The sequence below is a fragment of the Anopheles maculipalpis genome, chromosome 2RL (genome assembly GCF_943734695.1).
Source record: "Anopheles maculipalpis chromosome 2RL, idAnoMacuDA_375_x, whole genome shotgun sequence".
In the NCBI taxonomy this organism is placed as follows: Eukaryota; Metazoa; Arthropoda; class Insecta; order Diptera; family Culicidae; genus Anopheles; species Anopheles maculipalpis.
In genome coordinates, this window is record NC_064871.1 from 74,891,910 (window position 1) to 74,916,335 (window position 24,426).

The 24,426-nt window shown below is 42.1% G+C and overlaps 3 protein-coding genes across 3 annotated transcripts in view; all 3 read left to right on the forward strand.

Moving 5' to 3' along the window:
- Positions 1-24,426, forward strand: part of LOC126567469 (cytochrome P450 6g1-like) — a 243,540-nt gene that overhangs the window by 191,042 nt on the left and 28,072 nt on the right. The gene's annotated exons all lie outside the window — the stretch shown is intronic.
- The window catches only part of LOC126556500 (uncharacterized), a 518,397-nt gene that overhangs the window by 186,732 nt on the left and 307,239 nt on the right, over positions 1-24,426 (forward strand). The gene's annotated exons all lie outside the window — the stretch shown is intronic.
- The window catches only part of LOC126556088 (solute carrier family 2, facilitated glucose transporter member 5-like), a 160,171-nt gene continuing 149,097 nt past the window's right edge, over positions 13,353-24,426 (forward strand). Inside the window, exons 1-3 of the mRNA XM_050211287.1 lie at positions 13,353-13,419; positions 14,030-14,226; positions 14,295-15,473. Coding sequence (XP_050067244.1) covers positions 13,353-13,419; positions 14,030-14,226; positions 14,295-15,470 — 1,440 coding nt within the window. The 3' untranslated portion in view covers positions 15,471-15,473. The remainder of the gene's footprint in view (positions 13,420-14,029; positions 14,227-14,294; positions 15,474-24,426) is intronic.

Genomic DNA, 24,426 nt, shown 5'->3' on the forward strand with positions numbered 1-24,426 from the left:
GTTCGTTCAGATTTTTGAGCAATCAATTTGCACCACAATTTGCACAAAAAAACCGCGGTCCAAAACATTTCGACGGTCGGGAAAAAATGAGCTGCAATAAATCAAAAAACCCCTAGCACCGGGCTTGATGCTGCTGCAACCGTGCGAGTTTAATTCGATGCTGTCGAACGTAGAATAAATAGCGCCATTGAAGCTTGGTGATTATATGACTACCAAAAATTAATGAAGTAACGAGGTAGCTTCTGCATATGTTGCCTGGATGAATAGGAGCGAAAAGAAGATGCATCACAGGCCACTAACATGATCGCAGCAATAAGTCGCTGAGATTGTGCTTCAAACTGTTTAAAATAAACTGCGCAAGATGTTTATAGTTAAAAGAGGGCTAAAAAAAGAGTTTAAATCAAAGGAAATGAAAGTCCTTCTTCTTCCTGTCATGTAGCCTCGTCACGTAGATGGAATGCAAAACGCAACGAAATGCAAATGCGCGCCAGAAGAACGATCTTGAGAAGACGGACCTCACCCCCAAAACGACACACAGTAAAGGCTTTTTATCGATAATTCTCTCGTTGGCTTTTAAATGCATAAATTTACCTTCCAGCACAATGCCACCCATTCATAGACATGCCCAGCAACGCATGGTTTCGGTAAGGAAGTTTACCACGGGTTTTCACGGGTTTAAGGCGAGAAGAAGGCAACAAAGGGAGAACGTACGGCAAATGTGGCGCAACAGAAAGGGAAATGCTTTCAATGAATATTAATTTTTTGACAGAAGAGGTCTGCCGCTACTGGTAAGTATTGGTGTTGGAGGTGGCGTTAGATGCAGGGAATTGAAGAGATTTTTGTTTTACATTTACCACTGCACTTAGTGCAATTCAAAGTTCTGGAAGGGTGATGAGTAATGCTTGAATAATTCGTGTGCGTGAGGGATAGTTCTAAAGTTTTGTTGTCTGGTGTAATGGCTTCTTGAGTGTCGGTTTTAGGCTTCATCAAGAATACTTCTTAGAGTGTTTCAGAATCGATCATATTTATTTGTTATTATTTATCCTTGGGGAAAGAGCTATAGTACCTATCAACGTGTAGATACATAATTTACTTGTTATTGTGATTACTTCTCAATAAAAAGGTTATAAAAGATAAAAAATATAGTAAAAAGATAGAAGATTTTGATTATATTTTCTTGTGCTGATCGATTTTATATTTTAATTTCTTACTACTTGTGAATCAAGTTGAGACTACATAGATTTTAAAATCAGTAATGTTTTAAATAATTCTCATACAGCGGTCAGTCTATTCATAATGGCACGGTATGTGACCTCAATTCTTCGCTTAACTTTCGAAAAACTCTTCTTCAGTTCGGAAAACTCTTCTAGTTTTTTCAGAAGAGTATTACTTTTAAGATAAAGTTTAAGAATTTATGAAAGTTCGTTCAAGCATATATGACATATCTACGAGCAGCTACTGGGTATAAAGTTGTTAAAGTTGAAGCTAAAGTAAGCTTAAACAACAGGAAGACTGAGTGACAGAAGTTGAACAAATCCCTTGCGTTGTGTCGTGCATGACAGAGGGGAGGTTCAATAATTAGCTTATCGATTTGAACGTCTGACATCGAGCCTAAACGTTAGTGGCCTTTCCATCTGTTATATAAAGTTTTGAAGACACCTTCTCCTCAAAATAATAGTTTATGTTAGTCATGCCATTTTTACAACTATTGCGTAATGTTTCATTTATTATTTCATATTCATGTCACATGTCACACCGTCGGGGGCGGCCCGGTGGTGCAGGCGAAAACGGCACCGGTCTTCATACGGCAGGACCGGGGTTCAAATCCCATCCGGACCGTCCCCCCGTAGTGATGATTGACTATCCAACTACGTGGTATCTATCGACAAAGCTAGTAAGCCATTCGATGGTCGTTAAACCCAGAAGAAGAAGATTATGTCACATTGCGCTAGAGTCGTAAGATCTGTTTAGTCGTTGGACACAGGTTTGATATTGTATTATAAAGCCATCTCACGCAGCTCCATGTACGCCAGGGTTCATCTACATTAAACTTGTGATTTTTGCCAAGTCTGAAAGATTATGCTTCTGATTCAATTCTGATACATTTGATCAGAAAGGGTAGTTCCGTGTAGTGTTGGGAGAAATTTGCTCCCTTGAAGGGTTTTATCCGACACGTAGGGATCCTGCCAGGGAGTGACTGTCGACTGTTTTTCTGTGATGTTACAGATTTTCCGTTGTAATACGAATTTCAATCCTTCTTACAACTTTGCGAGGATGTAGCCGACTTGGTATCTTCTGAACCCTATTTATGGCTATATCAATCGAACTCTACATAGATCCTTTCGATGCGGTCCCGGATTCGGATCTGCCTAGAAATTGAATCCCAGAATCCGACCCTAATGCTATTTCCCAACACAAGTTCGTGGAGAAATCTTCATCTTTTCTTGATATGAGAGGACTGGGGTTCAATTTCCATCCGCACCGTTCCCAGACACATATTAAGACCTAGCTATCCAACTTCGTGGTATCAGCAAGTCTAGTAAGAACATTGGACGTACCGGCGTGACCTGGATGGTTGGACATTCGATTCAACTAATGAGGTCTCTTCATTTCCTTATAACTTTTGCTAAATAAGTCACTAATGACCATCTTCCTAACATTAAACAAATATGAATGAAATATGAACCAATGAAAGAATAATAGCTTCATCAAATAGTTCAGCAAGCTCGAGATAATTTTAAGTCATACTTCACACGTGTCTGCAAAAACAAAATAGTCCGATAGAGATCATGTGATCTTGTTTCCTTCACCAGTTCAATTGTGGATTTGTACCGATCACCGTCAGACGTATTAAGGCACTTGAAACTGTCCGAGGATCCAACCGACTTGGCATCTTCTGAGCCCTTCTATGTCTATATCAATCGAACTCCACATAGATCTTTTCGATTCGGCCCCGGATTCGATCCAGATTGGATCCAAAATTCGGCTAGGGACCGTACTCGGATCTGGCCAGGAATCCAATTCCAGAATCCGATCCGGATGCTACTTCCCAACTTTAGTTCAGTGGAGGAGCTGACAGTGCCGCTGGTCTTCGCATTGCAGGACTGGAATTTAATTCCCATCCGGACACGTATTGAGGACTAGGACAGCAAGTGTAGTAAGAACATTAGATGGACGGCGTGACCTAGAAGGTTTTTAAGCCAATAACAAAGAGAAAAATGTGATTCATCTAATGAGGTCTCTCCATTCCTTATAACTTTTGCTAAATGAGTCACTAATGAGGCTCTCCATCACATTATACGAATGTTACATTCGAATGTTTCCTCTACCAGGTCAGTTGTGGATTCGCACTGATATCCGTCAGATTTATTCAAACATAATGTTCCAACTACATAAGCTTGTAAAATTTATGTTCTGAAAAGAGATTGACTTAGGAATTTTATTATTTATTTTATTCGTAATTAAAATTTCCTTAAGTAGCAAAAAACGGACAATACGGCGTAGAGCCGTCATACTAAATCAAATAAAAATAACAAAAAATCAGTATGAAGTAATTAAAAACAGTTTCAAACGGTTATGTAATTTATTCCATAATTGTCAGAACAACATTACATTTTCTACTTCTCTATCGTTTTTCCAAGGCAATTTTTTTTTTTCAGAGCAGTGATTCTGAATGCTCCGAGAGGAATATTGTCCACATTAGACGCTAGAGTGTAATTAGACAGCATACATGTAGCATGGAAATCGTTGGTCCCCTCCTATGTTCCTTGTAATAAACTGATGCCATGTAATATCATCTGCTCGGTTTTTGTTGAATCTTCCAAGCAAAAATAGAAAACGAGATATGTTAAATAAATCCATAATAAAACATAGAAATTACCAGATGAAAACAGCCAAATACAAACGAATTCTACTATCATCAATTTAATCAATTTATCAATTTATTTATATTGAAGAATAATTTTTTTCATGCAATTGAGAGATTGAAAGAGCATGAGTTTGTTTTTTGAAAAGATATAAAAATATCTTTAAGTTAAGTAATGTCCGTTTCTAGTAGTAAAATCGGTCATCACTTAGGCAAAACATCCACTGAATTGAATAAAGCGTAACAAACAAGAAAAACCCACAGCCAATGCAGCACTTGCTATAAAAATTTACTTTCGCTCTCCAAATAATGCTCATTTCCTATGCCAATCTTTTGCCACAAATCGAACCCGTAATACGCTCTGACGCAAGCACAATTCTTGCACAACGGAAAAAAAAGGAAGCACAAAACCTCACTTCTCCTAATGTACCGTTTAAGTCACTTTCAACACCAGACGACGCGAATAGACGCGGTTTTTTTTGGTTTCCCCCCATCGGGCTTCTTACTATTTATTTTCCTTCGTTCGACGGTAGACAGCCATCTCCGTTTCGATTAGGGTTACGTTTTGATTGGGTGGGGGGGGGGGGGGGTTAATTTTTTCATGGTTGACGGAACTAGGAAGTGTGTGTGTTCGCGTGCTGACGTGAAAATGCTTTGCAAGAAGAAAAAAAGAAACAGCGCCAGTGGGCTTCACCAGCTTAAAAGCGCCAGTTACCACACCTGAGCTAAATGTTACTCTAAATGCAGCTTAATGGTGAATTGTACGCTTATTGCATGGGTGGCGGTGGTGGTTACTTCATTTTACATTTTCACCGTTTTACTAAGGGACAATCATACCACGCGAACGCTGAAGCGTGTTGCGAAACGGAGCGTTGGGTTAAAAATAGGAAAAAAAACATGCCTCACGGTAAAAAATGCGAGGTGTTCTGGAAGAATTCTAATCGCTTTCATTCATTTATCACGATCAAAATAAAAATGAAACCGAATCGCTACTTCCCCTCGATTAGTGGCGGGGTATTGTTACCGTCATTATTGAGCTCTCGCTTTTTTTTTTGCAGCCCAACCTGTGTACAACAAAGTGTAAAAAACAGAAATACACGAGGTGTAAAAGAGGCAGAAGAAAAAAGCTTGAACATAAATTAGGTGAGTAGATCACTGGAGAAGGCGTCGTGCTTTTTGTTGTTGATCTTAGTGGTAGCTTCTCTTCGGTGTGGTGTGCAATTACTTTGATTCTGTTTGAAATTTCATACTCGCGCACGCCATTTGACCTTCTCGCCGAGTGTGTGCCTCCTGACGTGGGGCGGAGTTCTTGAGCTATTTCAAGATCCGACGTAGCTCTCTCGGATCTTGGACTTGACGGTGGAAAGAATTGGCAACGGTCTACCCGCAATGGAACTTTAGTTTGCAGGGAAACTGCTTCCAAAATACTGCAAATCATCCCGCGAAATTAACGTACGGGGTGTACGCATACAACCGCATCGTGCAATACAGGGAGGTTTAGGGGTTAGAATTTCAAAAGAATTAGCAAAGAGCTGTGTGTATGCGTGTAGTTTTTTTGTTGTTGTTGTTACTTCATTCCAGCTTCAAAAATAGCCAGACTGGGCCGTGATGGATTATGATCGTGTATGGTTGATAAGCGCGAAGAATGGAATATTCTTCGGTGGTGGGGCGGTGAAGAAGATCTTTTCGTGGAGTGTTGTAAATAAGAACCCCCACCCCGCCCCATCCGCCCTGGTACGTTACACTGTTTTGGGGGTTTGGATTTTCAGGAGAAAAAAGCTCCCGCCCGACTGTCTTCGGTTTGGTTGGAATTTCGCGAATCAACAGATCGCCCGTGAAGGAAGCACACGGCACAACGGAGCAGGGAGAATGTATTGGGGGATGATTTTTCATGAGGGTGACCTTCAAACACCGAGAGTGACGTCGTGACGCAGCATCCGAGAAATGTTTTAGGGGTAGGGTTAGAGGCTGCTGTGTACGTTGTTCGTGTGTGCCTTATTTTTTTTTGTTTATTGATAATTAAATCAGCATTTGCGTGTGGTGCTGCTGCTTCACGTTTTGTTTGTTTAGTTTGTGATCGTCTAGCGGGATTGGTTCACGTGTTTTATTAGTTTGCTGCTACTGATAATACCGATGTGATTGAATTTCACAACGGAATTAAGCTAAGAAGTGATTTAAACAGATTCTTTTCGCTGTACATTTTGACATGATGGCGGAAGGTAAACATGTGATTCATGTGATTTAATAAAAAAGTTATTATCAGATTATTCTATATTATAAAGATTCTTTCAGATTTTTTTACTATTTTATATTGGACCTTTCGATGCTTTGTAGTTGAAGATTTCGTTGTCAAAAAACTATGTTTCCAGTCCTCAGTACATGGCAAAGGTCCGAATGGGAATTGAACCCCGGTCCTGTCGTGAGAAAACCTGCCAATTCATTATTTCCGGACTTTCTGGTGGAAATATAAACGGCTTTGCCGCTCGTACATCGTACAGCTCGTCATTGCAATAGCTTTTTCATTGTTTGTTCACCTGTGTGGAAAATTCGTTCTGAGCATCTTTCTCTCCAACGAGGTGAAGATTAATCCAGCTTTGGACCGAGTGAATGTCTTCTTCTTCTTCTTCTTCTTCTTCTTCTTCTTCTTCTTGGCCTGCTCAGAGTTGAGCACGTCACGTGGACATGGCCAGGTCGCCAATCTGTTTCTAGCAAACTCGGTCTAGGGTTGCAGTTCTCCATCCACGGCTGCATCCGATCTCCGACAGGTTCTACTACACCTAATCCAGTCAACGAGCTCGCCATGCTCCTTTATACCTCGTGCTGAACGAGTCACTGACGAGTCTGGTATCCTCATCACATGCCCCAACCATTGTATCCTTTCGGCTTTGACCAGAGGCGGAATTATGAGGCCCTAAGTGGAAATAGTTTTGGGGCCCTGTATTGCAACATGCTTTGACCGAAGGGCTAAGACGAATTGAAGGCTTTTGAAGGAACGGATATCGGAGCCCATTCAAAAGTTTTGAGAAGTGTGTGGGTTAAGAGGGGGAAATTGTTGGGCCTTAAACTCGGGGCATCTTTCGAGCCGGAGGCCTCTATAGAAAGATTTATAAGCGCTTATAGGAAGATCCGCGCCTGGCTTTGACTACCGTGAGGATATCTTCGAAGCCAAAGAGTTCAGCTAGCTTGTGTTCGTTCTCCTTCGCCACACGTCCTGGTCGTACACTTGTCCTGGCTGGAGTCTTTCGGATCGTAGGAGTTTGTGGAGTCCGTAGTAAGCATAAAGCGCCTTCGGATTTCGCTGCTAACGTTGTTGTCCGAAGTTACGATCTTATCAAGGTAGCAGAACTCCTCTACCACTTCAAGATCGTCGCCGTCATCAACTCTGCTTCTGAATCGGGTTCTATGACGTTCAGAGCCTTCGGCAAGCAGGTATTTTGTCTTTGTCGCATTGATCTTCAATCTAAGTCTGTTGGTTTCGCCTTTCAGTCGGGTGTACGCCACGCACACCGCCGCAATTGTCTGTCCGATGATATCGATGTCATCCGCGAAACCAAGGCATACTGCAACCTTTGACGAGCATACTGCAAAGGTTACCTCCTGTGTGACTTCAGTTTATAAAACGGTTTAACTGAAGGGAACAAAGATACTAGCATCAGAAAATTCTTTGTTTTGTAGCAATACCTTGTGATCTTGAGTGATGACAGACATATGACCAAAAAGTACTTCTCAATGACGTCAGCAGAGTTTTCAATAGTTTGTAAAATTAAGAGTTCTACGCTATTTGTAATAAAACAATGCTACTTGTTGTCTCTAATGACCCGACAGTGCAATTAAGTACATAGCCTTCCATATTAAGAACCTTCAAATCTAACACTGCTGTTCGAAACTTCCTTCCAAAATTCCTAAAACACGTGATTACCGGTTTAAATCTGCCCATTAAACACCCTTATATGGTTAGAGTAAGAGAAGAACATCAGAAACAGAGAAAAAGATTTGACATGCCAAATTAACGCCATGATTAAGATGACCAGTGTCACCGTGTTTATTGTTAACAATCAAACACACACGCATACACGTACGTAAATTCCTTCCCCCGAGGCAAAGTGTACGCACTCACTGTCTCTGCATGATCTCCAAACGATCTTCGCGCAGTTCATCGTCATCCCCATGGAGTGTTGCAGAGTTTCGCTATCTTCGTCAGGTCGGGAATTACCTTGACTCCACGAGAGGAGATGCCCCACGACGGAGGTAAACAATCGTATAATGGTGCTATAAAAATACACCAATACACTAGAGCACGGTGAATACGCACCAGGTTTGCGTCGATTGGATGATGCGTGAATAAAATATATGATTCTCGCGAATGCTAATGATTTCATGTTCCGGGTTTGCGTCTTTTTTTTCTTCTCTGCTGTTGTACGTTGTACAGCTCGCGCCGGATCTCGCCGGTCTTCTAATGCTTTCCCGGCTCATTTCTCATTCCGGCAAACCCTTTCTTGATTCTGCGCGAGTTTCATTCGGTCGGCCGAAATTCCTGCTCGTTTCGGAGGAAAAAGGAAAAAAAGCAACATCAGCACATTTCGGCACAGAACGGCCTGATGGTGCTGGTGGCCGTTCATTCCAGCACTTTCCTTCCACGAACGGTTCTAGAATGGTGAGCTGTTTTTTTTTTACAGTTCGTTCTTCAAAACAACGAAAAAAAAAGGCACAGGGAAAGGAAGACGGACCAAGAATCGGTTTTTGGTGCTGATGGGTGATATTTTTATCTTCTTCCATGTTTGGCTTAATTCGTGAACCTCTTTTCTACACCGGCTTCGGTGGGACAGGTTTTTGGAGCATTGGGCGCGCTGCTCAGCATCAGAACACATCTTGCCCGCAGGTTCTTGAGAGTGCTGCTGACGATGGCAACGATGACAGTGGCGACGACGGAAGAAGGGGGACCGAAAAAAAGTTCGCAACAACACTGGCGGAACCTTAATGTATTCACGTGGATCAATGTTCCGGGGAAGATGGTGGAACACCTCCCTTCACTAGAGATTTTTTTTTGGAAACATGCCGACAGGTTCTGAGCTGTGCTTCAGCTGCCGCTAGCTGTGGGCTGCTAGAAGAGGGGATGGTGATTGACGGGTTGGGAAGAACCAGTTCTCTGTTGTGCGAGGACCACCACCAACACCAACCGCATGCGATTCGTACAGGGGGTTGTTCGATGGGGCTTTTTGTTTCGATGCCCTATCGAGGCGATATTAATTCCACATGCCGGTCCATGATTGTCTTGGGGTTCAAATTTGCCGAACGGTGAAGGAACTGGACGCTTGGGGCAGGAGTCCGGGCTAAGCGAATTTTAATGAAATTCTCACGTGCAAAGTAAACCCACCCCTAGGGAAGGCATGCATTGACAGCGTACAATAATCGATCGAGCTTGCAAATGTGCAGTTCACATGTCTGTTGCAGGGAAGGATCGTAATATCCCTTGGGCATATTTAGTAAGAACTTAAAAAAAATAACCAAAAAAAAAACACACACACACAATCATAATTTCGGAAAGAAACACGCCTAGAATAGATAAATTCTTCACCATTATGTAAATGATTGTCCATTGATATATTTGAGCCACATGGACCAAACGGTGGGCGTATGTTTGTGATAAAGGTCGGGGAAGACTCTTAAAATGCTAAACAGTTAAAGTTTGGAAAAAAGATGGAAATAACGCTAGCTGAAACAGGTTCGGCAGGAACTGAATCCCATAACTTTAGCGATATCAATTTGCATTAAAATTAATTCCCTCGGCGTGATGCTCCGGTGCATGGTGAGAGCGAATCTGACTGTTAGAAACTATGGTAGATAAATTATAATGGACTATGGAGCACCATTAATAGATAGTGTACAAATGGCATGACAATTCCTTGGCCATCGTATGAATAATGTACCAGGATACAAGCCTTAACGTTGATCTAATTAATTTGGATAGTATTTTTGATGCTCAAAAGTGAGTCACGCTAATGATATTTGTTTAGCGAGCGATATAACATACATTTAACTACGATGTCTCTACTTGAATGTTCGAAGTAAATTTTAAACATTAGTGTGATTAAAAACTGTCTTATTGATGCAGATACAGTGTGCAATTCCTTATAAATCACTTCTAGTATCAGATAAGGTAATCTGAGCAGCATTTTCATTTGTCAATCTCAATGTGTTCTAGAATTCCCATCAACCAACACCAATTGCGAAAGCCATTGATTCCTTTTGCTCTTCACAATCATGACAGGGGTTCAAACCCTATCTGGACTGTTCACACCTAGTGAGGACTAACTATCTGAGTAGTAACGATCTAGTAACGACCTAGGTTGTTAAGACCAGAAGAAGAATTGTGCATTGAAGGCATCAGTATTACCTTCAGGAATTAAACCTTGAAAGATGATAGACAATCATACTCTCGATCTTTTTGGTGAGAATATGCTATATGCGACTTACTCGATCTTTTTGGTGAAAATATGCTGCATAAGAGAACTGATAGTTTATTCTTACTACTTCTTGAAGACCAGCGGCACAGATCTTCACAGCGGCAGGACTTGAACGGCATGAGGTTCAAATGTCATCCGGACCATTCCTCTGTAGTGTGGACTAGCAATCCAACTAAGTAGAATCAACAAGTCTACTAAGCCATTCGACGCGATGGCCGGCGTGACCAAATAGAATGTTAAGCGAAGAAAATGACTATCTGATCAGTTTGGTCAGAATCTGGAAGAAAATGAACAGGATACAGATGTGTAGTTCACGGTGAACCAATCCTTGAGTCTCGAGTTTGCCGAGCTTACACATCGTCTAGGGTAAAATACACAAAGACAGTAGAGTCCGTCTAAAATTTAGTCTATGGAAGTCAAAAATGGAAGGGGAAGTATAACTTCTTGAGGTTATAGAGCCTAAGAAGAAGAGAAGGAAGAAGAAGAAGAAAATACTGCATAGTCCAAAGTTCCATTATAGAGCTAGATAGTTATTATAGGGTAGCGACCCTATCGCATACGATCGCATCGTATGAGTCATGATCATTGCAATTCTTGTTCATAACTGCAATTTAAAATTAATCGGCCATTTTTATTCACTTTATTAGCGCCTAAACGCAACGATTACCATGCACTCGGTGTCTCATCCAGCAACCGATCGGCTGATCGATTATAGAATATTAAACTATTACTTACATTTCCCATGCCTGATTGGTATTCAAACGCCTCACCGATGCAAACCAACCACCAAACCATGTTTTTACCTTACCCTGTCCGCCCAGCAAAAAATTCTACCACTTCACACGAGAACTACCGAAAGGTAACTGAACTTAAACGCGTAACGTTTGAGCGAAAATGCAACCGGTCGGGCGCAAAGGAAATAATGAACAAAAATATGCTTCGCCCCGACACAGCGACAGGCATGCGCGGGCCACCGAAAGCGACACCCAACGGAACATGACTACAACGGGTCCGTTCAGGGGCATCCCCCTTCCCCCATGTGTCTCGGCGCCCGTTCGACAAGCGGTCATGTAAGCAAATAAATTAAAATTTGACAGATTTATGATAATCCGATTGCCAAACCGCTTATTTGCCCAGTTTATTTCGGCGGATTGCCCGTACCACCCGGGCTCGACAGTCCTATGGGTGAGTTACTTTACCGACGACAGGTAAAGGCTATCTTGAGGTTGGTTTCGCATTTTTTTTTGCGTTTCGTTTGCTATAGCAGACCCCACGACAGGCAGCGACGGTTCGCACGGTGGCGTAATGTGTTCCGTTTCGCACGAAAAAAGCCTCATTTTTTGTATGGCGGTGTAGCTCTTGCAGACAATGATCGCAATTGCAAGGTTTCGGGTGCTGGGTAGGTGTAAGGTTCCGGAACCGGAATGGTTTTGCACGATAATGCAAGTGGTAGGCTTGGGCTGTTTGGGTTGAATGCGGGCAGATCGCGTGTAAATTCGTCTGACAGCGTCCACTGTATGAAGTTGCTGCTCGATCGTACGTAGCGGGTTGGTGGTTTGACAAGAATTTATAGTTGAAGTACGAACTTGCCAGACACAGAGTCGGTAATGTTGCCAGAGCTAAACGCTACTACCCAGCGGAAAGTTTAAGACATTTTATCTAGTATAAATGACAGGCTGACCGCGCGGCAATGAACTGTCATATTGGAACAGAATTAAAGAAATAAAACAGTTATAGTAATGACAGGTTTTTGTACTGTTCCAGATATCTTGCGTAAAAAAACCCACAAATTAATTAAATAGGAAGCGACATTACCACTACATTTTAAAACATTTATTTTATCGTTTTTAATTCTCGCATCATCTCATGTTTAGAAAAACAAACCACGTAAAAAAAGACTCTTGATCAAATAAGCCACGTTGCCTCACCGAAACACTACAAATCTCAAGACACGACAAACGATTCAAGCTCGTCTGACGCTCAAACGCCATTCGAGAGGCCTGGAACCGCATGTTTGTATGTACTTAGGGTCCCCTGTCAGGGTCGTCCGGTGGATTGCACCGGTTGAGATGACGCTCGTACTTTGTGTCCGCTTCTAGAGTGTCAGCAGAGTTTGTGCGTCTGTGTGTGAGCATCGCTTGCTTCTGTTTGTCCAGTTCATCAAGTGCCTGGGGTAAATGAACGAAATACACACAACAAAAATAGACACAAAAAATGTGACAAAGCGTCATTCTTGACATTTGGCAAGCTATGTTTGAGCAGAAGTATAGTGTAAAAATTAGCTAACTACACAAGCAACGTGTTCAAATGGTGCTTTTGTAATTGATTGTGCAATAAAATGACGGAATGGAAAACCCTGTAATTTTTTTTTCAAAAGTCCATCTGCAAGAGAAGATCGAGTCAGCAGTACACTGACAGAGCAAGAAAGGGTATGAATACCATGATTCAATATTGACACTAGTATTTATCAGTTATATGATCTGAATTGTCGAGAAAAGCCCTGTTAGCCTATGGTCTACGTGACGCTAACATCACATCAACAAAATTGTGAAGCTACACGAATCAGAACCAAAGCAAACATCTAGCAGGTGAGCAGATAAATCATGCGCACCGGAAATGTGCTCCGAACGGGTTTCGGCTCTGGCCCGTCTATAGCTGCTCCAAACGAAAAGAAAAAAAAAACCCAATTGTTGTGGTCTGGACGAGAGGACTTATCATATCTGTTGGACCAGTCACTCGATTCGTCACTGGGTTTGATAAACTCCCCCCGTCAGTACGAGCGTACACATGTTTGCAATGGCACACAGTACGAATAAGGGCAGCGCAAAAACAATCGCTCTGTAATGTTAGTACAGCTTGACAGGCTCCACCGGACGCAACTAATCTCCACGAGTGTGCTGTGCCGTTGTGCTTGCAAACAGTCAAATAAACCCAAACAAACGAGATATAAGTGTGCCAGTTGTGGATAGTTTTTTCAACCGGAGTGCATACTTTTGAATAACAAATTTTCACCAAATCCAACGATGGGCTGTACGGAATGGGTGGAGACAAACCAAAAGAACAAACCGCAAAGCAACGCCATAGGTGCAGGTGCGTAGCATCACGATTAAGTGTGAAGCACCCTTTAGACGCTTTCTTATCAGCATGTGGTGTGGTGCATACAGTAAGATTGCGATGCAAGTGTTGACTGCTGTGGGGGTAAAGACAATGCCAAACAAAGTCGTGAGATCATGGCTTGTATCAAAATAAATCAACTCGATAATGTGTATTTTTATGAGCCAGAAGGAAGCCTTTCCGACATCGCACTACTGTGTACAGCGATAAGATTTCATTGCTATAAACGCTGCCAGCAGTTGAGCTAGTGTTTCATTCATTGTGGTTTAAGTCGGCGATAAGGAACTGTCGATAACTGTGTCGCGATTGTATTTAAAGACACAACAATTATTGAAATGTTACTCATCACCATGGATAGTGTTGATAATTGTGATGAGTCATGCGTTATCTTTTAAATTAATTGAATCAAAACACGCACACTGCAGGGGTTTCCGCTCAGAGGGCAAATGTCATTTTTTATAGCAACGAATATCTGTTTGCTATAAAATTTGTCCTTGTAACTTTTATTGGGATACAGTTTATAGATAAATACACTATGCACCGAATCTATCTAAATCGGACATAATCTCTTCGTTTATTTATTCAGGAGTGTTAACGTTACTTGCCACTGGCATGTACCATGCCGGCACACTGTACGATCCGGGTTACAAAAATCATGAATGGACGTACGATCGTTCGGATACCGCTATCCTAGTGACGCTGATACTTTTCCACATTGCGGCTATTCTGGGCCTACTTACAGCATGGTTCTTAATCGAGCGCTACACCAAAAAACAAATCAATGTAAGTGATACCCGCCTGGTAGGACCCTTCCACCCTGTCTTACACGCTCTCGATTTTCTCACCATCAGTTTGTGATAATGTCGTTCGTGATAATTGGCTGCACGGTAAGCATCGCGCTGCCCCACAATCTAATAGGCATTGTCTTTGCCCGAGGCCTAATGGGGATTGCACACGGTATGGCATATCCGTTGGTGCTGATACACGGAGGCGAAATACTGATCAAGGAGTTGCGTGGCGTTATTATGGCGGCGGTTAATTTCTGCATCATTTCCGGTGTGCTGATCGGTGGTGCTATGAACACCGTGAGTTTGGAAAGCTTGGAACCGTATCAGTTTCTAGGGATTCTAGGACTATCCTACATGCTGATCGCATTCTTTCTCAATCTGATTGTTTGCTACGAATCTCCTGTATTTCTGCTACAACGTAATCTTCAATCGGACGCAACTCTTAGCATGATGAAGCTACGCAACGAATCCACCGAGACGTGGGAAATTCGGAATGAAATGACAGAGTTCAAAACGATGCTCTCGGAAGATGCGTCAACATCGCGCTCGATCTTTCGTGATGGAAATCTACGCCCGCTGGTACTTATCGCGCTCGGGAAGATCGCATCCGTGCTCTCGTTCAACTACGCTGTCAACTCCATTAAGGTGAACGTCATCGAGGAAGTGCTGGATATCAACGACACCAAAGAGCGCCTTTCGATCGTTATAGTTACGTCGATAAGAATGTTTGTCGGACTGTGTGCCATGTTTCTGGTCGATGTGCTTGGCCGGCGTGCGTTACTGCTGGTGTCTACCGTATCGACGGGTGTGATACTGGTAGCGATGGGTATCGCCTACATAGCAACCGATTCCATCACACCCGACATAGCTATGGCCATTTTCTTGGCCTGTGAAGTGGGTGCTTCGCTGGGGCTCACCTTCATCCCGGACGTACTCTGCTCGGAAGCGTTCAACACGAAGAAGAAAGCTCTCTCAATTGTGGCGGTACAGGTGCTGGAGAATGTACTTCATGTGGCAGTGTTTGCAATCGTCTACAAGTGGGACTTCGTGGTGTATGATCGATATGGTGGGACGCTACTTGTCGCTGGCTTACCTATGCTGGTCATTGCCTACATGCTGTACCGGAAGCTGCCGGAAACGTCCAAGATGTCAATTCGGCAGGCAAGAATTGAGTTTTACAAAAGGGAAGGTATTGTTTTCGGTGGTAGTAAAAATTCGGTTGAAGTACTTTATGACTAAATTGTCGTTTTAAGTCAGTTCGTTGGGGTTAAAAAATAGAATAAAATGGTTACAATTTATAAACAATTTTATTTGACAGGTATTTTATAAAACCAAATAGAACTCTAGCTTAAAAGATGAAAGAAGAAAACAGACATGGATGACTTACGCAAAGGAAACATTAAATAAGATACGTAGTAGTATTTCAAACGTTAGAAGTTCTATTCTAAAGCTTCTAATTTTTGAAAAATAAATGTCTGCTTGAGAGGCCTCAATCCGGAAGTAACATCAGCAATTCCTCTGCAAGTAATGTATTGGATTCTTGGATCCCCTGACAATATTTATATGCGATAAGCTAATGAATTGGGTGCCAGCAGGGCTCGTATTCTAGTTCATTAAGTTCATGCAACACAGATCAAGTAAGCCAGAAATGGCAGGCGAAGACCTCACAGCTAAGAACAACCTTTTTTCAAACACAAACTTAAACATTTTAAGGATAACCTTAAGGACCGTTCTTCCGTGGTGAGGCCCGACTATCCAACTACGAGGTATCCAGGAAGCCATCTGTTGGCCGGACTAACTCGTGTCGTTATGACTAGAAGAAGGAGCAGGATAATCTATTTTGATCACCAATACCTTATTCGCTTGAGCGAACATCTTCAAATGATCTGAAAACAGCTCGCAAAAGAGAACCCTCATCTCTCGATGGTTTGTACGAGTCAACGCAATTGCTAAATCGCTGTACTTATTCTACTTCTCCTTCAAATAGCATCTTCAGATAGCACTAATTGCCGGTGTTACCTAGCTAGACATAAAATAATTGATCAACGACAGATCAAGAAACTATCGGAATTTTTGAGTGGATTTGTTCAGATCCTTATCAAACGATCTGTGTTGTTTAAGTTCGGATTTGTTGGAATCCTATAAAGACTAATCCAGATTCCACAGAACTACATCAAACATGTGGTTGAAAAAAAAATGGCGGGCACCTGTCTTTAAACTTCCACTTATTTATTAATCCTAGACCACTTAAATTTGACACGATGTTTTTCTACATCTAGGGCAAATAAACTGTGCAAGTTCCTAAGCACCTCTCAAGAAACTCCGAGCTACATTCAACCCCAACCGAAAGCATCGCTAGTCAACGAGTCATGGCAATCAATTAAAACGCACTCACTCGAAAGTCCGTTTCCCAAGCAACATTGTTAACCATCTTATCAAGTTCTCGTACGCAGCGTACAACTTTCGCTGACAGCATCGCGCAATACGTTGTTGCTTATCAGGCGGTTTCGCTTTCGTCCGGTGCCTGTTCGCCATTAGTATTGTACACATGCCCGGTCCTTTCCCGACACGCACTCCTGCCCTTGCAAAAATACATAACGCACGCAGGCATATGTTTCCTCCTGCACTAATCACGATCAATCAGCAGCGAAGCTGTGCAGTTGTGTGCCCATTACGTGCTGCAATGATATTTGTACAACCTAGATTGCATTACCGCTCGTTGCATCGCGCCCGAGGTTACTGCAGCCGTTCGTCTGTTGCAAGTCACAAGTTGTCAATTAGAATTATGACACCGGCGCCTATTAGATGGGGGCGAGCATGGCATCGGGAGGACGGGCCTGGGTCCGGCAGAAGATGAGTACCATTCGTATTGATTGATCTTCTTGTAAGCAGAGCTACAGCAAACGACAAAGTAAGTGGCGTAGTGAGTGGCAAAGTAGCAAACTAAACAAATGATCAAATATGGTTTACTAACAAAGTCTTACCAACAAGAAGCGTGGTGAGGTAAACATCTTCCTCTTCTTTCAAAACAGTTGCCTACACACAACGTCTAGTTATGTTTTTCGGGTCACATCTTAATCCCTAGCTCGAAGACAATTTACGGATTGCTGTTGTCATTATTGTGGCTGTTTATTTCCTTGTCATATTTTAGGTTCCCCACAATCACTGCCTCGTAATGAGACTGACTCGCGGCAAAACTGCAACCATAGTACTGGTGTACTATTTCCACAAAAGTTTACATAACCCTGTCCCGTTCCGCATTTTGACCCGTTTTTTCTTGCTCTTCACTTCACTTCCATTATCGATAAGAGCCGACGTGGTGGAAAAAATCGAGTTTCTTTTTCCGTTTTTGTGTTCCAATTTCATCAGCGCTTGAGTTTCCTGTATCAGACATTGATAGCCCTCTTGCCCGATCCAACTGCCTGTTTACAAACAGCTCCAAAGGCGCAGCTCTGTAGCTGCGAAAGCAATATGAATACCATTAAAACACGTGCGCATGTGGGACTCGCTTGATTAAAACGTTAATAGACAAGGATGTGTACAGAAAAAAAAAGAAGCTGCTTCTGTACTTCAAGCCAGACATTCGAAACAACTGCAACTGCCGGTGGTAATGGAAACAAAATGTAATCAATAGATTTCAAATCGACCATAAACGAAGCGGTTCAGCTCGCTTGTCGATACGTGTGCGCTACGGTCATAAATTTCAATTGCCCGATTGTTCGTTCGAATGGAAAGCATCCAGTTGTTTGGTTGACAATAGTACACCGTGTTAAGCGTACAATGTGGCGGTTTGTGTTTTGTGTGCTTCTTTAAGCATCGTTCATTTTGGGCACTTCCGTTGCTGACCCCAAAATGGCACCAAAGGGATTTTGGAACGCTGTTTAAATAAAAGGATGTTTAAGTTTTGTTTCGAAGCTTGTTGGGTTGGGCTTTCTTTATGTTCAAGATAATTTATTATGGCGGTATTTTCTTACCGAACGGTGTGTTGTAGCTTGTTAACTACTAACTTACTTGAAAATCAGCAATGAAACCTACCAAAGGCTTTTTGAAGGTTGACATTTTGGAGTAAAATTAAATCTGTCAGGATATTACTGTAAAATTCGATACGTTTGTCAATATTGCGCAAATATTTTTAAGTCTCTACTATGGCATCTCCTTCTTCTTTGTAGAACAAACTTTAGATATCTAAATTTTTCCGTATCTGGAAAAAAATAGCTTCCTGCGTACGGGGAATATCCCGATTATCTTTAAGACAATTTTGGGAAGTTTACTCAGTCGATTATGATCCTCAATTCTTAAGGTTATTGAGTTAGGTAGCTTGTAGCTGATCTTTATGGACGGAGGACACCAATGCTTTTACCAATTTCGGACGACAAGTGCTTAAGGACTATCTTTGTCGGGTTGTATGAGCAGGGCGTTCAATAAGCGGACTGAGCAACCGCGTTGTGCTTTCCCCGGCTAGAAAAGAGGTCTGAATTCCAATACGAATCCCGATCTGAAGCCCAAAACGATCGTTTTGGGCTTCAGATCGGGTTGTTGTAAATACTGGCGGATGGAAGAGGCCTAAAGGCCCCCACTTCTCCTCCTGCATTCTATTCCGCCAAAGGCCTTCAATTCGCCTTTCCACCCCGGTCACAGCATGTTGAAATGCAGGGCCACAAACCTATTTCCACTTTGGGCCTCAGAATTCCACCTCTGGTCAATGCCGAAAGGATATGATGGCTGGGACACGTAATGAGGAAGTTAGACACGTCAGTAACCTGTTCGGCACGAGGCATAGAGGAGCACAGCGAACTCGTTGACAAGATTAGATGCAGTAGGACCTGTCGGAGATCGGATGCAGCCCTGGGTCTTGTTTCCTACAAACAGTTTGGCGGTATGCCCATTTCATCACTGACGTGCTCAACCCTAAACAGGCTAAGAAGAAGAAGAATGTTGTGGAGTAACAATAACAACTAAATGGTCGATGTATCCTGTTTAATGATCGCTCATGATAGATTTATAACAAAAAAATGCGATCGATGCGGGAAAATCAGCACACGATATAAGGCCATTGTCAGTAGAATTGACCATCCACCTAAGGCAGAGATGAACAACTTTTTAATGCTTCGGGCCATATTCAAAATTAAAAGAGGTTGGCAGTCCGCGTTGCAGGATATATTATCTTTATTTATTTATTTTTATAGGGGCTTTGGATCTTTCTGGTCTCTCTCTGGTCACGTACTCCATTTATGGAAAGCAATTTTCATTGCAATTGAATATTCAAAAGCTTCAAATGTCTATTAAAACAGCAAAGTCCTCCAACCATATTGAATCTTGTATTTTGTAGAAAGCGGTAGCTTTTCATCTTCAAAAATAAAATTATTTATTTTTTCAGCCTCAATGGTCCTCTAAATAACAAATAACATCGCATTATCCACATTCATTTTCACTAAGAACATCCTTTATAAGCAGGTGATTTAATGCTCGATCTCCCAAAAAATTAATCAGTTCTTGAGAGAGAGGTTTTGAACATAAGTTCTGTTGATGGATAATGCAATAAATTTGCAAGATTGATTCTTGCAGCTTATCTATCAGCGTGGGGTCACCATTCTTCATAACGTATTCCGGATCCCGGTGGTGTAGCGCTAAATGTGTTGCTGAACAAGTCTTATGCTTCTCTTACAAGCCTAAATAGCTTCGCAGGCCGCATAGAACCACTTCACAGAGAACACAGATTGCTCATGCCTGTCCTAAGGGATAAAATTATGGCAAATTGTGCAAAAATGGCATGCTTTAGTGTTAGTAATATTTATCAAAGAAATTAGTTTTTTTTTATAAGAAATCATTCGAATCATTCCTCAATTGATTGACGTGCCACGGGCCTGCTTTTACGGAGCGATTATTTGTCGTCATGTAGCGAAGTCAAGCGTTTTTGGAGATTTTAAAACTCTGGTTTTAACGATCGTCATATTCATGGCACTACAGGCTCTTTGGTAGAAAATGCTACTTGAGGATTGATCTTCAATTCAAAACGAGCTACTTGCCAACTTTTTCAGGTATAGTTTGGTTTGGTTTCCCTAAAATATTTCGGATGAGAGTCTACAGCGTCACCGCCTTTCACAGGGCCGGACCTTAGTTCAAATCCCATCTAAATCGTTCGTTCCTCTTAGCTTAGTAACCTAGTGATGGGTAAATGTGTAAAGCATAAGAAATTATCGTCTTGTATTACTCTTATTACTGGATAATCATTTTTCTGCTTGTTCTTTATCATCGGTTCAGCGTCCTCCGGAGTAGAGACGATTAAAGTCAAATGACTAAGTTTCTGTAAACAAACAAATCAACCAACCAGCGGAAGGCTTTTTGGCATGCCAATTACAGGCTTTGGTGACTTGCTTTGTATCCGGAGCTGCAGAGTAAGTCCTGCGTAAAGGGTGATCCGGATGGGTTCCGATACCCAGCCTTCGTCGTGTGAAGATCGGCGCTGTCTCGGGCACCAATCTCTAGAACCACCTCTGTTTCTTACACACTTAAGTTCATTTTGGCTTGAAGCAAATACAACTGCTTATCTAACTCTTCTCTAAGCCCAGAATCTCATCTCCCACTTATCTTTCACGGTAAAAATCATCTTAGTAAAAATTAAAAAAAGTCTTCAAGTAGCAGCCAGACATGTTCATGACTGAATCTTGTTGAAAAATCGCTCCAAAACAACAACAAAAATTCCGAAACAAACAAACAACAACAAACTACGAGTAAAAGTTATATCATTTGTATGCGGATAACGATCGACACGAATTTTCGAGGAATCGGCAGCGAGCGTAAACCAAAACAAGACCCAGAGAAACGCAGCAGCAAAAGAACTACACCGAAAAGAGAGGCACACCAAGTTCCCGTCTGGCCAGTTGGTATTGTTCGCCTGCGTTCTTGGTTTTTTGCAGGACAAGCGCAACATATTTATCTCAATGTTATTTTATGCTTGTTTTGGTATAGTTTTGTTCTTCCTTCAAACCAGACGCGTGCAAATCATACCCAACATTACAGTGTGGCAGCATTATGCACTTTTGATTATGGCAAAAAAAGGGTGGCCAAAGTTTCGCAAACGCATGAAGCTGACTTGTAAACTTGTGCGCGGCGTGAAATTGGTTTGCATCCGTAAAAAAACAACAACTACTTCTGCCTGGTGACAGAATACATTTGGCACATTGTAACTGATTAAAACCACACCAACGTCTTACTCGTGTGTGTGTGTGGTGCAAAGTCAGCAAAAATGTTTCATTTCTTTCTGGATGTGTGGCATCGATTTGGTTCGCTTCGAATTTCTGCACGCTGCAAACAAGTTGTGTGGACGACGTTCGTTTTTCGAAACACCAGGTCAGCATTGAAGCATGTCGTCTAACGGAGTAAAGATTGTAGACAAAAAAAACAAAAAAGCTACTACATTGCACTCGTTAACTGCAACGTGGTATAATTTATGGAAAGGAAAACGGCCAGTCCGAGCGCCGAGTGAGCACAAACAAACCGAACATGAATGAAGTCGATTGAAGCTACATTGTACGCGACACTGTTGCAATTAAGCGTCATAATGTACCGGACGAACGAATCACATTGACATAAGATTAAGGTTCGGATTAAGCGAATGAGGAAGTGTGTACCATCTGGCGATTCTCTAACGGGCTGCATTTAAGTTGCATTCATTCATGCGCAAGCCGTAAACAATTTGTTCAGGAAGTGGTGCATTGATGCTTGCAGTGTGGTCTTTGCATTACGTTTCGTTCTAATAAAGTATTTTTGTTTATTGGAGTAGTCAATTCCATGTACTAAACATAAAATAATGCTCGTATCACGTTCTTCCCTGATCGCTAAATCATTCGTATGAAAATGCTAGCTTAACTCGCTTTCCATCCCATCTCAACAACGGCCTGACAGCTGTCAGTATTCATCTTCCCACAGCAAATTATCAGCAACACACAGCTTGACTAATTTAGCAAACGATAGGCCAAGAAGTTTCAATTGCACCAGTGAATGAGTTTATTAACATCATCGCAATCATCACCACCGCCTATATGGGACGAGATGCGATCGTTTGATGAACCAGCTTTACCACCTACAATAACTCTCATCAAAACCCATCCCCAAAGCACACTCGTCTACGTGTTTGCAACCTTAGGAACTAAAGCATTAGCATTAGTCTCTTCTGCCTGCGCTGTGTGTTAATTTCACCCATCTTCAGCAGTGCGCTCGTTTCGCGTATGTCACTTTTGATGGCAATTGCGCCACAGACCGGGCTCGGAGTGTACGCTAAATGTACACATTTACGACCCAACGACCCCAACGGTTGATCCGTGTGGTGATGATTCAGCCGGCCGGTCGTTCTGCCGGGAGCGAAAGTCGTACATGGCGTCGTACGGTTGTTGTGAAAACAAACTGCATCATCGTACTCTGGGCGCCGGGATGTTTATGGGAAGGTACTATTCAGCAAAGTGATTACGATCATTCCCTGTGGGTACTTTCAACTGCATAGATTGCGATTGGGGGGGACCCTTGATGGGTGGCGGGATGATGATATTGCCTGCGCTGGGTTTGACAATAAAGAGTGGCTGTGTGAAAAGCAGGTTTTATTGACTAATCTGTTTAAATGTGGCATATATTGTTTTTCTTTTAAAGACTGAAGGACTATGAGTATTTACTGTTTTTCCACATTTTCTATAAGACGCTTCACGCTTCACGCTTCACATCATTCTGTACAATTTTTAGAAACTAACAAAGATTCTTCTTCAACAAGCAAATAATCAACTCAAAATCATCAAAATAATCAGCAAAATAAAGCTTGAAAGAATAAGTCAAAATGTTCTTCACTGTCCATGAGCATTAGTGCAATTGATTATTGATAAAAAAAATATTGTGTTAGCGTCGATGAAGATGAAACTAGAAGAAGAGACTCGTGTAAGACGATATATTATAATTAGTGTTTGGAAAGAAAGTTCCCTCGAGGGATTCAATCCGATCGCAACGCTACAAACTTCCTAACCACACTTCCAACTTTTCCGCCGAAGCAATAGCGATTCAATTAGCCCCCGACGATGGACTACAGACCGACCGACACGGCACCTCCAAAGATTCCCACATTCAACTCCTTGACGACATGACGACCCTTTCTCACCCGAAATCGTTTTATGTTGGATTCCGGGTCGCTCCGGAACTTCACGTACTTCAAGGTAACGAAAAAGTCGATCAACTTGGCAACAATGGTCGAATCCGCCCTGATGAACCACACAACACCCTTTCACGCCGAGATGCATCACCAACACCCTTATCTCCCAATACTGGAACTCCTCATGACACAACCTGGACCTAAGCAACAAACTCCGTCTCATCAAGCACAACACCGCTTCATGGAAAGCCCAATCGAGTCCAATCCCCAGCAGCGAGTCCTTTCCCGGCTTAAAATAGGACATAAACGCCTAACTCATTCCTACATCCACAACAATATCAGTCCTGTGCAGCTTCTGTGGTGGTGACATCACCGTCCGCCACATCCTCACCGATTGCCATGGATACCCGACACACCGAGCCACACGTCAACTAGACAACGATTACACGACAATTCTATGACCCGAAAAACTGCGTCAGAACTGCCTTATTAGATTTTTACGAATCAGCAATTATTTATAGAGAAATTTGAGCAATAGCTTCAACTTATCCATTCTTTGCAGGTTTGTATTAGATTATACCCCTTATTTATACAGTAGAGAGGCGAATATAGTCTCTAAGACTCAAAGTTTCTATAAATAAACGAAAAAAAAAAATCGCAAGACGCTGTGCACGGATCAAACCTATCCCAATTTTTCTCTCTTTCTTTCTTTTTCTAAATTTTCATTACGCCTTTATCCATACTTCTTCCTAGTCGATCGTACTGTCTAGACTATCTTCCTAGCTCTGACTTTAATTCGCGAATTTCCGCCTCCAAATCGATCCTTGATTTGACTTGATGATACAATCCAGGGTCGTTCAAGAATTTTTTTAAAGTAAAAATTGTTTATTTAAAACTACTTAAAAACTAGGGTACAAAGGAAAAGTAGGGCACATGTAGGGACGACCCACAGGTTTTACAAAAAAACTTCTTCGTCTTTTGTTTGGCTTAACGACCTCTAAGGTCACGCCGGCCATCGAATGGCTTACTAGACTCAACGATACCACGTAACTGGAGAGTCAGTCC